Source organism: Aedes aegypti, chromosome 1 (genome assembly GCF_002204515.2).
Source record: "Aedes aegypti strain LVP_AGWG chromosome 1, AaegL5.0 Primary Assembly, whole genome shotgun sequence".
Taxonomy (NCBI): Eukaryota; Metazoa; Arthropoda; class Insecta; order Diptera; family Culicidae; genus Aedes; species Aedes aegypti.
Genome location: NC_035107.1, coordinates 271,598,125 through 271,615,601, shown reverse-complemented (window position 1 = coordinate 271,615,601; position 17,477 = coordinate 271,598,125). Strand labels below are relative to the sequence as shown.

At 42.0% G+C, this 17,477-nt stretch overlaps 1 protein-coding gene across 1 annotated transcript; it reads right to left on the bottom strand.

Moving 5' to 3' along the window:
- On the bottom strand, positions 1-17,465 carry LOC5576401 (nuclear pore complex protein Nup133). Its single transcript, XM_001662561.2, has 6 exons — positions 17,137-17,465; positions 15,987-16,686; positions 2,071-3,883; positions 956-1,494; positions 504-893; positions 1-83 (listed from the first exon to the last, which is right to left on the bottom strand). The coding sequence occupies exons 1-5, from the start codon at positions 17,289-17,291 to the stop codon at positions 534-536; spliced, it is 3,567 nt and encodes a 1,188-aa protein (XP_001662611.1). The 5' UTR covers positions 17,292-17,465; the 3' UTR covers positions 1-83; positions 504-533.
- Between the last annotated feature and the right edge of the window lie 12 nt (positions 17,466-17,477).

Here is a 17,477-nt window from a genome sequence, read left to right as displayed (position 1 = left end):
TTTAATTATCATGATATTTATTAAAACATACAATTCTGACATACACTTACCGCTATAACACTGGATCAGGGATCGTCACAAGCTGAGAGAGACTCGCGAAGAGAAAAAATATCAACGTCATATGCAGCCCAGTTTCCCCTCTCACGAAACGTCAAATGCAGCCCACCGTTTTTATGACTGAAAAAGTGAAAAGTATTGTGTTCAAAGTAAACTGTTATTAAAAACCTCAGTCGGCGGAGCAGTTTTTTCCAAAGTTGCTGATAAATCTAAGCAGAAGATTAATTATTTCTAATGTCTGCTACGTTTGCTGGCATGAAATTTCACTCAAACGGCTATCTATGATTCGATGTGATGCAAACTCAATCATTTTTTGCTGAGAAGTTCATGTGAGGATTTGAACAGCATGCGCATAATTGATATAAACACAAAGTGGAATAAGAAAAAAACTCAGCAATCACAGAAAAAGAAGACCGTCTTCGCGAGTCTCGTCTCAGGTCACAAGCAACTCATTCCCACGCCATTCTCCGCTTACTTTACTTTTTCTTGTAAGAGTCGTAAATGTGTTCATAGCCCAGCTTTATCAGATACTGGAACGATTTGCTTTCCACCAGGTCGCCCAATTCCGGTGCACTGAGGAAGCTCTCCACCGGCGGAAGGAAGTTCTCCAGCTCTCCATCCAGAATGTAACACAGGTCAATTAACCGGAAGAACATCATACCCTGCATGGTGTCCAAGGGAGCGCTCCGATTGTAGTCCTCCCAGTTATCGCGCAGAATCGCGGCGCACCAAATTTTGTGCCGCACCTCGATGGGATCCTCCACGAAGTCGAGTAGTTCTAGTGCTTTGCGGAATTCCGTTTCGGACGATTTGCTGTACTCGTCGGCGATGTATAGCTGGAAAGATTTAAAATCGTTAGAATAACTTCACATGTTAGACCCATCTTTAGCGAACTCACATCTACGATTTCCTCCGGAGACAAGACCTTGGCATTCTTGGTGTCGTACCCATAGATGTTCAGGATATCAACCGGGATTTGCTCTTGCAAATCCAGCAACCTGACTTCCGAGTTGATCTCCGTAATCTGGGCACTGAAGTCGCCCTCGGCTGCCAGAGCGCATAGTTTCGACAGTGAAAGCATGACTCGTTTCCTGTTCAGGAGTTCCTTCTCGTTCTGCGCCAAGGCTAGCAGCACATCGGCAGCCTGTGCCAGTTCTCCGTTGAACACCAGCTGAATCCACGCCAGCGAGGGATGATCGGACAGGAACCGGGCCAGCTCGGCTTGGTTGCCCTTGAAGCGGTGGAAGATGTCGCCCTGTTTGTTCTGGCGCATGTGCCAGCTGATGGCGAACTGCGAGAAGTCGTACTCCTTGTAGCGTTCGATGTACTCGTCCAGGCGGGCTTGGTTGTTGGTTTTGTCGCAGATCACCACCAGAATCTGGAAGTCGAGATACTTTTCCGCCAGCTTGGCGGCCAGCTCGTACTGTTCGGCGTCGACTGGAAAGAAAAAAGAGACATGAAATAAACAGTCATTTGAGTACAAAGTAGGGAATTCTAGAACTCTGTGAGTAAGTAGGATTTGTAAAGTTTCTATGAGCACTCTGAGATTATGGAAGGAATCTAGAGATTACGGAGAAACTACCCAAGATGATTGTTGGAGAAATCCCTGAACGGATTTCTTTATATTTTTGTAATTCCCAGTAGAAGCAGGAATTCTCGGAAAAATGCCTAGAGCATCAACTGGAGAAAGCGGTGGAAGAATTATTAGGAGAAATGTTGGGATAGTCCCTGAGAAAAAAAATATTAAGATGGTAACGTTGAATTGTTTAGGAATTCCCAAAGGAAATTCTTCGAAACATTCGTGGGGAAATCGCTGGAGGAATATCTGGATGAATTCCGGGGAGGATGAAGCTGATTTTTTGTTTGCGGCGACAAAGTCTCTAAAAAGAGACCTTCTAGCAGTTCTGCTTTTCATAGCTTCAGATTTTAATGCTTTCAAAGACAATAAAAATGATCATGAGAATGATAGGTCCAAAATTCATAGTTCTTTTAAGAACATAAATAAACACTTACCCAGCGGAAAGATCAAGTCGCTCCTCTGCGACTCGAACTGCTGCAGCAGCACGGCCCGCTTGTCCTCGTCCTGGACGCTCTCGAGCAGCCGTTTGCGCCCGTCCAGCACAAAGTCCACCAGGTCCGTCATGTGCTGGTAGTGCTTGATCTTGAACTCCGGCTCGCCGCTGCCCTTGATGCCGTAGTTCAGCGTGTTGCTGATCATGTGCAGCAGGACGTCCTTCAAGCCGTACCGCCCGGACGAAGCCGTCCACGGAACGTACTCGTACCGCCGTAGTTCGTCTCGCACGGCGAACAGATCGGATTTCAGCTCCCGGAACTTGGTGACCTCCTGCAGAACGGTGACGGTGATCGTGTTGATCTCCACCAGGGCCGTTTGGATCTGCGTGGTCGTGAGCTCCTGCTTGACGTAGTTCTCGACCAGTTCGCCGAAGACTTTGAAGATTTCGTGGATCTGGTTGACCTGTACGTAGAATAGGTCTTGGTTGGTGAGATTGGGGGACGGTGGCGAGCGATTGCTCTCCTTGAGGACCAGATCGATGGCTTCGTCGATGATTCGGGAGTGGCTGTTGTGCAAACATTTGAGGGCGATGGCGGCGACGATCTTCTCGGCTATGTCGGCCAAGAGGTGGCCCGTGGGCCGGATAGTGTCGCCGGAGGTGGTGGCGGTCAGTTTGTCCCAAAGGGAGGATCCGTGGAGGAATTCCAGGAACTGGGTGAGAGCGATATTCTTTTCGCGGAGTTGCTGGACGATTTGCATTGATGTTGAGGAACCGAGGGCGTGCTTTGTGGTAACTTCCCATCGTGGGTCGGCAGCTGGGATATCCTCTGCAAGATCCTGCGCAATCGTTAAGACTGTTTGATCGAGCTCGCTGTCCAGGGATTTCTGTTCGAGGGTTTGCAGTAGTTCGTTGATAATTTCGTTAGACGCTGGGGTGTTACGTTTGATGTAGTAGATGAAGGCTGCCTTCAATTGGCTGACATTATCCTTCTCGGCGCTGCTAATCTCTTCCGGATCCAAATCGTACAGGACAAGATTACCGGCGTTGGTAGTGGCTGGAGCAAAAATCGATTGTGCAATGAAACCGGAATCGTTCACGGAAATGTTAGGATTGAAGACGTCGGAAGAAACGGACGAGTTGAATACTTCGCTACTGGGCTCGAAATCCGAAGGAGTCACGACAACCAGGCCGTGAATCTTAGAAAAGAAGAGCGCCGTGTTCTGGAAAGAGTTACCAGCCAGGATTCCATCGTCCTGGACGTTGAACTCGATTTTCTCCACATCCTCACTTGGGCTACTGCTTTCGCTATTCGCCGAGCTGCCGGAGTTCCTGTCCAAAATCACCGGATAGATGACTTTGTCGTTGTACACGTACGCCACCGCTCTATTGGCTATTAACTTGAAAGAAGTGCACTCGCCTTCCCGTTCCCGACTGTAGAATCCCTTGTACTTCATCATTACGCTTTCCTTCAGAACCATACCGTCGCCCTCGTAAACGAACGTCAGCAAAGCGTAATGCACCTGAGGCCCCGTACGTTGCATATTACATGCAGCGGCCAAAATCAGCACTCCCCGATCCGTCGGTTGCATGTCCAGCGTCCAGAGTTCTATTTCGTTCGGGTCGCGACTGGTGCTCCAAAGTTTGCCCAGAAAGAATTCCCTAATTTTGCGAATAATTTCCGCATCTTCACAGAGGAAACGTTCATTCGACCCAGAAGGGCTGAACGCCCACCGTTGGATCCATTTATCGGCCAGCACCGTGATGTGCCACTCGTGGCTGGACACTTTCTCGCTGTTGATTCGGATCAATTTCTGAAAAATAAAAAAAAGGGTTGTTTAATAACTCTTAAGGAGTTAATTATAGAACTATCAGTGTATAAGTGTCTTGAAAATAAGAACTTGTGAGATCTCGTATTTGGAAAAAAAGTCGGCTAATATTTCTTGTGAAATTACGACAGAAAGTAATACTAATTTTATTACTGTTTGCATTTTTTCAATTTTTTATTCATGAATTTAATTAGAAACTAATTTGGCGATATGCTCAAATCGTCCTTCAATTATTACTCCGAAAATTTCGTTAGGAAATTTATTATTGATTCTTTAAAGGCATTCATCATATGTTCATCCACGAAATTAGTCCCCGAGTTACTCTAAAGATTCCAACGTTAAACTTTTCAGGAATTTTTCCAAAGATCCCTTCACAAATTCTTCGAAAAATTCTAAGTCCTCCAGAATTCATCCATTGATTTATTTATTTACTTTTATTTTTGAGAATTTATCAGATACAGTTTGTGTTTCTAGATTTCTAATATTGTGATATGGGATTCCTTACAGCAATTCAATTGGACAAGAACTAACATTTAATGATAATGAGAGACAAACAACAATTTATCAAAGAAGGAAAAATGCAAAAAAAAAACCTCCGAAGTAACTTTAGGGAAAATGAGATAGGGAAGAAAGCTTAATATCTAATATCACATTTCTATGCGGCCAATTCTTGTATAAGATGGTTTGGAGAGGAAGAGCAACTTAGTAGAAACTTGGGGATCAATCTCTGGAACCAGCCGTCAATAAGCTCTACGCCAGCAAGCCTGTGTACATCATTTGTCGGGTGGTAAGGGCTTAGATCAAGCATCATCTTCAACAAACGATTTTGCTTGGTTTGTATTTTCTTTCGGTGAGATTTTGCGCAGTTGTACCAAGCGGGGAACCCATACGCCACCGTGGGCCGGAAAACGGTTTTGTATAGGAGTACCTCAATACTGGGATCCAGTCGAGAGCGCCTTTTAACGAGCGGATACAGCGTTTTAATAAGTTTGTCACACTTCCGGATGCAGTTTGTCACGTGGCAGCCAAAGTTCAGCTTCTTATCAAGGGTCACGCCGAGGTATCCGACAGATTGAGACCAAGGAATATTAACTCCACTACAAGTAACTTGCCTCTGGGGTAGGTACCTACAACTCCGACGGCGTGTGAAGAAGACAGCTTGCGACTTATCGGGGTTCACTTTTACCTTCCATTTCCTGTGGTATTCTTGAATGGAATCTTGGGCTTGCTGCAGTTTGTCCACTACTACTGTGGGATCTCGAATGGAGACTAGAAATCCTGTGTCGTCGGCAAAGAAGTAGTATTGAACTCCGTCGACTTCGATGACATCGGCAGAGAAAATATTGTACAGAACAGGACTAAGTACAGAGCCCTGCGGTACACCGAACGGTACATGCATCCGATCGGAGAGACAACCGTTTACCGATACTTGGAAAGTCCGGTCCTTCAGAAAACTACTTATAGTTTTCACCAGCATCATGGGGAAGTTTCCGAGAAGCATTTTGTGTAGGATCGCTTCGTGCCATACTGAATCGTACGCCTTTTCAACATCAAGTAGTATCAGACCTGACGAGATACCAAGTTGCAGATTGTGCCTGACCTCCTTCACTATACGAACTATCTGGTGGCTTGTAGAGTGCCCTTTCTGAAAGCCAAACTGTTCATCAGGTATAATACGATGATTGACTAAGTGCTTTTCGATGCGAGTCAGAATAACACGTTCGAAAAGTTTACTTACAGTTGGCAGAAGACTTATTGGTCTGTATTTTGAAGGGATAGTCGCATTTTTGTTTGTTTTCGGAATCGCAACAACTTAAGCATGTTTCCATTCGTCAGGAAAGTAGCATAGCTTAAGACACGCCGAAAAAATTTTAGCGAGAATCACCAACCCTTTTCGAGGAAGATGTTTAAGCAAACAATTTTTGATTCCGTCGTGACCCGGCGTTTTCTTCACTTTCAAGCTGTGGATGATATTACTGATTTCTTTTGGACGAACAATCCAGGAGTTGTCGGCCGCAGGAACTGATTGCTCTATTAGGTCAATGGAGCGCTTGACTGCATCAGTGGTTTCCCTATCTACAACCGATTGATTGTTGTGTGCTTTTGCAAAACAATCAGCTAGCAATTTAGCTTTTTCTTGTGGAGAGGCACACAAATTGTCACCATTGGGCAAAGGAGGACTATATTTGACGGTTTTCTTTAGAGCTTTTGTAATTCACCAAATTTTATTGTCTCCTCGTTCCATTGACGATAAGGCTTCCGAAAATTTGCTGTACCGTGCGTTAGTGCAATCGTCACGGATACGATTGTTGAGCGACGAAACTATCTCTTTCAGCAGAGGATCCCTCGTACGCATCCACTGTCAGCGACGAGTGTTGCGGAGCCGAATGAGTTGCTTCGTTTCATCGGTGATTTGAGCGATTTCATACTGACGTGGTACCACCTGCGGCACAGCTACTGATTCCGCTTCCAACAGGGAAATTTTTAAGAGGGCGAGGGCAGCGTTAACTCCATTGCCATCTTGAACGTCCGTAAACAGGGGATCCGTGGGATCGAGTTTTGCGTTCACCGCCCTTTGGAACGTGACCCAGTTGGCACGAGCGTAACAACTCACAGTGTTCGTGGGAGACGTAGCTGCTGTCGTGGGCTTTATATCGAAGATAACAGGCAAGTGATCTGACGACAAGTCGTTCACGACGATTGGTTTGGACATGTCGATAATGTTGTTTGACAAAACAAGGTCCAATGTAGATGGCTTACCCCTACCCGAAGGCAGGAAAGTTGGTGAGTCCGGAAAAAGAATAGTGAAACCCAAACATGCGGCCTCCTGGAGCAGGATATTGCCTGCCCTATTGTTGTTTTCACAGTTCCAGAGCCGATTTCTAGCATTAAAATCTCCGACAACGAAGAAAGGATTATCACGGGCAACCATATCACGAATGTCACGACGAAATTGGGACCAGTCAGCACAACGACGCCCTCCAGGAAAATAGGCAGCGATAATACTTATATAGTTGTCACCGGAAGGGATGGTAATTTCAGCAGCTTCGATAGTTTTTGTGGATATATTTTGTTGGTGGAACTGGATACCTTTTCGTACCGCAATAAGCACGCCTCCTCCTCTACCAGCCTCGGTACAAGACGGACGATCATGACGCACACAGTAGTAGTTTGGATGGATGAAGTTGATGTTAGGCTGAAGCCATGTTTCTGTTATTACTGCTACATCTATGCTCTGTCGTTGGGAAAAATCAAAGAACTCCAGATGCTTGTTTTGAACGGATCTGCCATTCCAATTAACTATTTTTAGAGATGACGGTCTAGCCATTATACACGTACTTTATGATTAGCTCTGATAGAGCTAAAAATTGTTGTTCTTTAGTACGACAGCCGTGCAAACGCTGGAAAAGATCTTTGGCTAGGCACATAAACTCGGCGATAGTGAAAAGGTTCGAATCCTGATTCGAAGCAGCATGGGAACCAGTTCCTTGAACAACTTGGGCGAACGTCATACTATCGGTAGCACAAACTCTCTGTGTATTGGCAACATTTCTGAGCAGCCTGACAGGTGTACGCGGCACGGACGAAGTCGTCTTTTTGGGAACCTGCTGGCGTTTTACTTCAAGTTGCTTGAGGTAATTTATGCGACTGGGACAGCCCCGAAAGTTGGCCGTGTGATTTCCACTGCAATTCCGGTCTTCTAGTGAAAAAACGCCACTTCACCACTGTGCTGAATAAAGTCTTTACTTTGCAAAGCTCCGAAAGCTTCACGGTTCCTTTTGCAAAATAGAGCAGATATAACACGCTTTCTTCCGGACCAGACATCGTTCGCGAAAAAATCTTCAACTCAACCGGACGCACTTCGTTAATCTCCAATTCCGCCTTCAGCTCAGCTAAATCGTAGAACGTGAGTCCCGAAAGGATGAACCGCACGGGTTGTTGGTGTGAAGGAGTGTAAGTGAAGAACTCTGTGTTGGAGCTCTTCAGAGCCTTGATGATAGCATCGAAAAAGTTATCGTCCACCGCATTTAGTTGGGTTCCGGATTTAATAGCTTTCACGTGATATCCGGACTGCGAAATATTGGCCATGTTCAACAGTTCGCGGGTGTTCTTTGTGCCCTTGTTGACGATCGAAATAGGAGGGGTACGACGGCTTTTTTTCGACGCATTGGATGGCATCGGTGAAGCATTGTTTACATTGCCATCTGGATCATCAGTTGATAGTGTTTCGAATAAATTCTGACTGACAATCGTCGGAGGTACCGTTTGGCTCGTAGAAGGAATATCCATCATATTAGACCTTGCAACATCAGCTGAGTTTGGATGAGGATGACTTCGCTTTGGCCGCTTAGCATCACAACAAGCTTCGGTATCAACAATTGAGGTTACCGGTTTCGTTTTAACATAATCGCGACGGATGATTATGTTGGAAGCAGAACTAGACACATTTTCGAGAGGATTCGAACAGCTAGGAACTTGCTTATCCACTTTTGGGCCGCGACGAGATTAATTTCGCAATAAAAATACAAGAATACGACGAAAAAATACGCATCAGATTTTTGCTGCTTGAGCATCTGTTGCTTTTACAGCTCGAACTGTCATCCATTGATTTTTGCATCAATTTCATCCCAGATTCCGTTTACAACATCTTCATGAATTGAAGCTAAACCTCTACTAATTTCTTTGGATTTCCTGCAAATTTGTCGTTCAGGATTTCTTTACCTTCAAAAATTATTCCAGAGATCTGTTATAGTTGCCGAATAATAACAAATTGTTTGTGCCTTTAGTATAGAATGATATTTATAAAGATGTTTGAAAAGATGAAGAAGTGATACGCCTTCATGAAAAAGGTTCCTTTGAATATACTCACTCAAAGGAGCTTTTTCCTCTTTCTAAATTTATAATTAAAATAAATAAACAATGAAAATAATAATAACAAATTAATCAAAATTGTAATAAAATATTATGTTTCACACAAAAGAAATTAAAACAGAAATCAATTCATTCAAGTGATGATACATCGAATTTAAGGTTGTGTTGATTCTATGGATGGAGTTTGATGTCAACTGTTTAAAGATTTGAGAATTTCTCTGTTTCATGGCAGCAATCCACTAGCCATTCTCTGCAAATCAACCTGTTATCCATCTTGCTTGGCTAATGCAATGGGTTTTGAAATTTATTCTTTTTTAAGCCCATCAGGACTTTCCATTCTGTTGATATTTTTCGCGACACCTACTGATCGCCTTCCTTCTTTATTGATGAGTCAATGGACTGTGGCCTATTTGCTTCAATTTCTATGAAAAACTACCAGAAGTAGGATGAGGAATCAAGCAAAGTATTAATTCAATTTCTTTAAAAAAACAAGCAGTGGATCAAAAGTATCATCAATAGGATACAGCTCCTTGACATTACAATATAACCTTCATCTGGATACCGGGGCACTGCGGTGGGGAAATGTATTTGCAGACCAGCTAGCTGGCATAGGTCGTTCGAGAGGTCCCGGGTTCCGATGTTAAAAAATGGGTGGCCAATACAGTAGGGTTGGCTTGGTCACAAGAGTGGCATAATAGACGTTAGCCTTTCATACTTAAAATGGAACGAGAAACGCACAAATGGGAGGACGTATCCAACCAGAAGGACCAACAAATCTTATCGAGATTACGCACTGGTCAGACGAGATTATCCTACAATGTGAGAGGTGATACTGAATTCCGTAAACTCTGCGACCCAAGGCTGGTTTATTGTACTCTGTAGCCAGAGGGACTGAACCCACCTTGCTGCGACTTATGCGGGGTGCATAACTAGGTCGAGCATTTCATATGTGAATGTCCGATCTTTAATTATCCTAGAAACTCTATAACATCGGCTCAATACGGGTCGCTTTGGAAAATGATCCATCTAGTGAATCCGCCACAATCTGCTTTTTGAAGGATGCAGAACTATATAACAACATATGAGAAGGCTGAAAGTCTCTATAATGAAAAAAATCAAAATCAATCCTTGACTTCAAAAATACAAAAACCATTAGAACTTATATTTTTTAAACGGTTTCAAAAACTTAAGAAGATGTTCATTCATTTCTATTCATACTTCGTTCAATTCTTAACCTAAGAAGCTCATGTTACTTAAAAAAGCTAGATTTTTTGTTTGAACAAAGAATTAAAAGTGTAGTTTTTGAGAAATTGGACAAACATACGGGTGTTATTCGGCCGAATATTAGGTCATTATTCGGCCGAATATCCGTTCCGCCGAATAACAAAATTTCAATTATTCGGTATTCGGCCGTAAGCCGAAAGTGCTATTCGGCACATCTCTAGAAATAATAAAGGATTGTTAATTAGTACTCAAATAAACTGGTGTTTTTGTACTCTGCTACACTGAGATTCCGGTGGAAAAACTCTTGTGAACCCGACTGGAATCCTTGCGAATATGTTAGGAATTCTTGTTAACACAACTGAAATCTTTGCGAATCCTACAGAATTACTTGTGAATCCGACCAGACTCCTTGAAAATCTGACTTGAATCCATGAGAATCCTTGCGAATTTGCAAGGATCCCATACATATTCGCGAGGATTCCAGTCGGATGCACAAGGATTGTGGGATTTCAGTCGAATTTGCAAGGATTTTTGTCGGCTTCGCGATTAGTGAGGATTCCAGTTGGATTCGCAAGGGATTCAGTCGGATTTACAAGGATTCCTGTCGGATTCGCAAGGAATTCAGATTCGCAAGGCTTCCAAGTCAGATTCACGAGTTTTTCAATCGTGTACCAGTCGGGGTTCCAGTCGGATTCGCAAGAATTCCAGTCAGATTCTCAAAAAGTCCAGTGAGATTCACAAGAATTCTAGACGGATTCGGATTGATTCTTGTTAGATTCGCATGGAATCCAGTTGGATTTACAAGGGTTCCGATCGGATTTGCAAAGATTCCATTTAGATTCACGAGGGTTCCAGTCGGATTCGCAAGGATTCCATTCAGATTCACGAGGATATCAATCGTGTCCGCGGGGATTCCAGTCGGATTCGCAAGAATTCCAGTTGGATTATCAAAAATTCCAGTGCGATTCAGATTAGCGAGGATTTCAGTCAGATTCACGGGAATTTCAATCGTGTTCGCGGGGATTCCAGTCGAATTCTCAAAAAAAAAATCCAATGAGTGTCGCGAGGATTCCAGTCGGATTCTCAAAAAGTCTAGTGAGATTCACAAGGATTCCACACGGATTCGGAAGGGTTCTTGTCAGATTCGCAAGAAATTCAGTCGGATTTACAAGGATTCCAATCGGATTCGCAAAAATTCCATTCAGATTCGCGAGGATTTCAGTCGAATTTGCAAGAATTTCAGTCGGATTCGGAAGGATTCCTGTTCGATTCGCTAAGAATCTAATCGTTTTCGCGAAGATTCCAGTTGGATTCGGAGGGATTCCAATTAGATTCGCAAAAAAATCCAGTCTAATTTGAAAATGTTTCAATCAGATTTGCAATGATCACAGATTTATTCACAAGCATTCCAGCGGATACGTAGGGGTTCCAGTTGGATTTGCAAGGATTATTGAGTGTCCTACAAAGAGCTGACTGTGCATGAAACTCATTTGTGAATGGAAGGAAACGAAATGAATAAAGATCATTCAAGTGTTTTGCCTCGATCTGTAAAAAAGTGCTTTACTGTTCGCTCTGCTATTTCCCTTCCAATACTTTGAGAAATTGTCAAGTCCTCCTTTATCACGTAAGGAATTCTACAAAAAAAAAAGTTCTAAAGTCATATACGATAAAACTTTTGTAGAAATTCATGTTGGACTTCTGTAAGGATGTCTGAAAGAATTCGTGGACCCTTTATAAACGATTTTCTAGGTAATTTTCATACCTAGCAATTCAAAATAAAAACAAAATAAATTCAAAATTTGAAAAAAAAAAAATAAATATATATTCAATTCCAAGGATGGAAATCTAGTGATCATGACAAAATAAATGATGCATCGCGGTTGTTCTTTATCCTGCGATCATAGCAACAACGATTAACCTTTTGTCGTCAAGTTATCATAACAAACTACGCTCCGCGAAAATTGCATCATTCTGCATGTGTGCCAACGATCAAATTTTCGCAAACTGAAGTCGTAACTTTTGGAAGATTTTCGTAATTTTACTCCATGATTTGACTCCTGGTATGCAATTCTTGATCCTAAAGTTTATTTAACATGGTTTGGACGAAAATTAGTGCCGTGAATGTGTTCCGATTAACGTTAATAACAACATGTTACAACATCCGACAAACGGTTTGTCCTACGACAAACAGTACATCAGATGCTCCATGTATCTGTGATCAGCGCGCGTAATGAGGTGCTGAAATCATCCTTTTGCAAGAACAACGGCCCTCTTAGACTGTTCAAATACTGTGTTGTTAGTCGCTAGAGACGATTTTTTTCCATCCTTGTTCAATTCTATACATTTGCTGGGTTCAAACCGTTAATTAAACTTTAAAACATCCATGGAGATTTTACTTCAGAAACATAATCGAGAAATTCTTGGAATCACTGCCGAAGTAAACCCAGTGTGAAATGCTGGAGAAACTTCTAGAGAAATGTGAGGAATTCCTGATTCATTTAACCCTCTAATACCCAACCCCGCCTTTAGACGGGGTACACTTTGGAATTTTGTGTTTATTTTTTCGTAGCTCGGAAATCAAAATGATTTTATTTTTGGCTTATACCTTGACTCATAACATGCATATAAGAAAAGTTTTTTATGACTTTTGAAACTTTTTTGTATTTTTAGAAATTGATTGAAAAAATGCATTCTTATTTAACCTACAAATGCCTGGGCTTCATTTAACGTGTAATATAAAAAATCGTACCTTTTATATTTTTCTACGATTAACCTATCATAAAAGAAGAGCCAGGTGGTATTAAAATCATTTCAAACCTGTTTTTCCGTTAGTTACACGGAAAATAAAATACGCTCCGAAAATAAATTAAAAATTTAATATTTTTTAAAATACCGTAACAATTTAAATTTTTATTATTGCCAAAAATCAACAACTAGAAAAGGCTTCAAGAAAAAATGATAAAAGCTAGGGATGTTCAAAAATAAAAATTATAAAAATCAAAAACCAAAATTTAAAAATTTGCGAATAAAAATAAATAAATGCCCAAAACGTGTTTAGAACAATTTTAGATAACGAAAAATAATACTTAAATCGAAAATAAAAATTTGGGTATTAGAGGGTTAATGGAGGAAATCCTGGGAGTTCTTAATAGATTTCCTGAAATAATCTATGAAGGAATTTTTGGGTCAGTTTCTGGGGAAACCTGTGGTTGAAGTATTCCTGAGGAGTGTTTAAGTTCTTTCTTGAAAGAACGCTTGTAGGATTTTTTGGGAGGCCTGATAGATCTAGAATAACAGCTAAAAATCGGTAGAAGAAGCAGTGCAGAAATCTCTGGATAAATTTGTTTTAAAATATCTGTTAAAAATTTTAGAGTAATCCCTGTAGATTTCCCGGAGCAAATTATGGAGAAATTCGTCTTTAGCATAGCCTCTTTTGAATTATTGGGAAAACTCTAAAGGAATTTCTGAAAGAATTCTAGGAAGGCTCCTTGACACTATTCCAGAATAAATAACTGGAAGAATCTCGCGGAATCTGAAAATAATTTTCTGAAGAACCTATGAAATAATCGCATAACAGCTGTATTTTCCAACAATTAGGTATCCTAAAATATACTCTTTTGCAAAATAGTCAAACCTTGTTCTTTTTGGCTCCGAGTCCTCACCATAATTTTAAACTTCCAGTCGTCGCGCGGATTGCCACCGTCAGAACCAGCGTGGTGGACAAAAAGCGAGGTTTTTTCAACACTATTGTACCAAATACAACAGCGCAACGACTGAAGTGTTAAGTAAGTGCAAAAGCGAAATTCAATTCTTATTTTTCACAAGAGATTTAATGTCACTAAACTGCCGTGAATCGCAAGTTAGTCCCATCTGTAAAAAGTAAGCATTCAGAAAATGGGCTGTGAAGTTTTCAAACTCGTTTTCTATACGAATATTCAAAAAATTCTAGAGGATTGGAACATGTTCAAATCTTTCACAATTTGCTTTCTACTACGATATTTATCTGAGAAAAATATAAAGATGATCCAAACACGGTTCATTTTTGTGTTACACCGTGCGGAAATCTGTAGTGGGACTGACATGCGGTTACTTTTCATTATGGGACAATTTGACTTGCTGTTTTTTTTTCCTAATTTTTCCTAACAAATAATATAATCTCTTTAGTGCAGCTGAAAGAGCATAGGAATATATGTGGTAAACTGAGCTCAACTCAATTTTGACGGAAATGCAGATGGGACTGACTTGCGATTCACGGCAGTAAATTACAGTACCAACAATAGAAAGTAATACACAAAAGATATGGCGTTTTCAAAGTGCGTTTTGGGTCATATTGACCCGAACATCATAGGAAGGTTTTTTATATCTCTATTAACGAGATTTTTAGCCTAGGGCTAAGTTCATTTCGGAACCAACAGTTTTACTTCCCTTCCGAAGGAAGTCGTCACTATAACTTTTACGTAATTAATGACTAGGATGGGATTCGATTCCAGGTCCACGGTGTGTAAGGTGCAGTGTCGTAAAAATTCAGCCGAATGATACCCGATCAGTGCGAAAACGAACAAAAACAAACTCCGCTAGCAAGAAGCCAATCTGACTTCGAGTGCGAATCAGTCTTCAAAAAATCCCTTGCCAAGAGCTGCTGAGATTTAAAATCATCAGAGCAAGATTTGACTCGCGCGCGATTTTGGTTCAAATCCAGGCATGCAATGAATCATGCCACGTGTATGGGAGGATTGAATCCCAGGATTCAATCCTTGATCAATTGTTTGATGGTAAAATAAATTGAGTCAGCATTGATATTTCTGGCAACTCTGTCTGAAAATTCCTGTCTGACAGGACGTTTGGGATGAGTCTATTGTAAATTTATGACAGCCTTCGAAACTACTGTGCTGTAATGAGTTTCCATTAAGACGGGCTTCCTTGCTTTCAATCAGAGAATATTAATAATATGCTACCAGAATTTTAGAACTGACTTCCGCAAGAGCCTGTATGAATTTACCGAACATAGTGCTGTGACGGGCAAATGTTTTACTTCATACACTTTACCAAGGCTGGTAATGACCGCCAGTAGGGCCAACCAGTAGGGTGGTTTGATACAACTCTAGGACATTCCTGACGTTCGATATAATTTTATTGCTTTTCTTACTATTGCGCCTCCCGTTCCATAGGTTTGGTTCATCCGAATCCCCATTGAAACGTCGAATATTCATATTGGAAACGAGGAACATTTAGTATTATTTCATTCAGGGAGCATGTTGTATTCTTGTATTCAATTGATCTCCTGTGAGCTCAATGACAGTGATTCAATCCTGAGATTGAATCCTGGCACCAATCCCGCACACTGAGATTGGAAAAATCAGGATTCAAAACGATCCCGCTTATTGAGATGGATTCAAAGCATGCTTGTTTAAATCTTGGAGCAGAAGGATGATCTTAGAAGACTGGTGCGAATGCGACGAGAAAGAGAGTGGGTGCAACACACGCACACATTCAGTTTCACCCACTGTTGGTGTCATTTCAAAATTCAGTTTCACCTAGAGGCACTGAAATTGAAAATTGAATATAAAAAAATACAAATGAATTTTATATGACTGGTGTAAGAAAAGCGCAATGTGATGCCTCCAGTTGATGAATCATGATTGTCTTTTAATAAAAAAATACAACTTTTGCAATTTGCGGATGTTTTGTGGGGTATTCTGACGGAAATGATTTTTTTCACTAGTGAAATTGAATTTGAATGTCAGTAGTGGATGAGAATTAGTGTAGCAAAAGTAATTGAAAAACTGAATGCACGTTCTACCAGATTCGTGCATGTATTGTCAAACAAACATTCACACAAAGAAGAATTCAACGATGACGGAGCCTACTGAGGATCGGCGTTGTTGACTGTATATTGAAATATGCAGACACTGGTAAGGTGTTCTATCTAGTACACCAGGTCCGTCACCCAGTAAGAAGGGTAATATGTCATATCTACGTTTGCAATACTTACATTTTCCCGTTCCGGAATGCTGTGCATTCCGATGATTATCGATGCGAACTTCTTTCCAATGCCTCCGAAGAATCCCGACGGCGGTTTGATCTGCCGCGCCGCAATCGTTTGCCTTCCGCCCTGCAGCTGAATCTGCAACTGCACCAAACTGCACGTGGTCGTCACCAGCAGATAGTTGCCACTGCTCAGCCCAACCAGCTCTTCGAACTCCTGTCCCTCCAGGATGTTGCACTCGTCAATCGACGAGCCATCGTGGGCAATCGAAGGCCAGTAGCGGACATCGCCAGCTGGAGAAACCGCCAGGCAAGAAGCCATCTGGTGTCCTTCCGCTATGAACACCGTTATCAGCGCAGCCTTGTGGCCAATGTCGCAATGGGGCAACGTCAGCTGACGACACTGACTGGCCAGCGCTCGTCGCGGCGTTGGGAAGTTATCGCCCCCAGCAATGCCAGCAGACGCGGCCATTGCCTTCGAATGACTCTCCCGGTACTGCCAGATCAGCAGACGGCGACCGTGAACCAACCAGGCCCATCCGTTCTGACTGTAGTTGATCGACACCGGGGCATTCCGCTCGGCAAAAGTGAGAATCTCACTAACCTGCACCGGAAGGGGCAGTCCGTAGCATTCTAGGATGTTGTATTCCGATTTGGCCACCACCTGGAGGGTGGAAATGTTGGACCGCGTCGAAAGGCTGTATCGTCTGCGCAATAAAATGAAGAATATTATTCAATTAAAAAATCTATATTTCCCCGAAAATCGTTCCCAGAGTTCCACTTACTAGAATTTCATTTCCCAGAGTTTACCATTCTCTAGACAGCCATGTAGGTAACTGAGAAAAAAGTTACGAATCTCGATTTGGAGTTTTATCAAAAATTCAAAATTCGTTTGAGGAAATCGAACTCAGACTAGACACTTTCAGCATGGCTTTGCTTTGTACCCGCAGATTATAATCACTTGGCTAAGGATGACATAGAATAGCGACATTTATATTTTTTTACTAAAACAATGACTTTAGCGACTTTAGAGGTCGAAATAGTGCCCGATTCACGAAAAAATAACTCGCTACCGGCGCTGGTGCATTCTAGGGGATGAATTTCGGTGGAAAAGCTTTTTATGGAATGTTACAGAATCAATCATGTCAAACACTCACCCGGACCCCTTGCGGCCTATCGGTCCGCTCGGCAGAATCGATCCCTTGCGTCCTGGGCCACCGGCTGAAAAGAGCGAACCGCCAAGTGATTGGCGTGACCGCGAGATGGAATTGTTTCTCGACGGGCCAAACAGCGATCCGAACGATTTATCCATGGTATGTGGTAGGGGCTCACTTGCTACACGTTTTAAACTAATTATTTTCCTGAAACTCACAGTTTTTCACGTAAAAATATTAAATTTTTAGATTCACCATCGGGAAAACGATATTTTGTTGTGGAAGTTCGCGAGACTGTTTGACGTTTGGCGGCAAGCAATGATTTTGGGGTTAGAAATAAAACG

Excerpts from the sequence above, each read along its gene's own strand:
- LOC5576401 (XM_001662561.2), bottom strand. The coding sequence starts at position 17,291 with ATGGATAAATCGTTCGGATCGCTGTTTGGCCCGTCGAGAAACAATTCC. Across the intron at positions 3,884-15,986 it reads GCATTCCGGAACGGGAAAAT|AAATTGATCCGAATCAACAG; the intron begins GTAAGTATTGCA and ends TTTATTTTTCAG. Across the intron at positions 1,495-2,070 it reads CGACTTGATCTTTCCGCTGG|TCGACGCCGAACAGTACGAG; the intron begins GTAAGTGTTTAT and ends TTTTCTTTCCAG.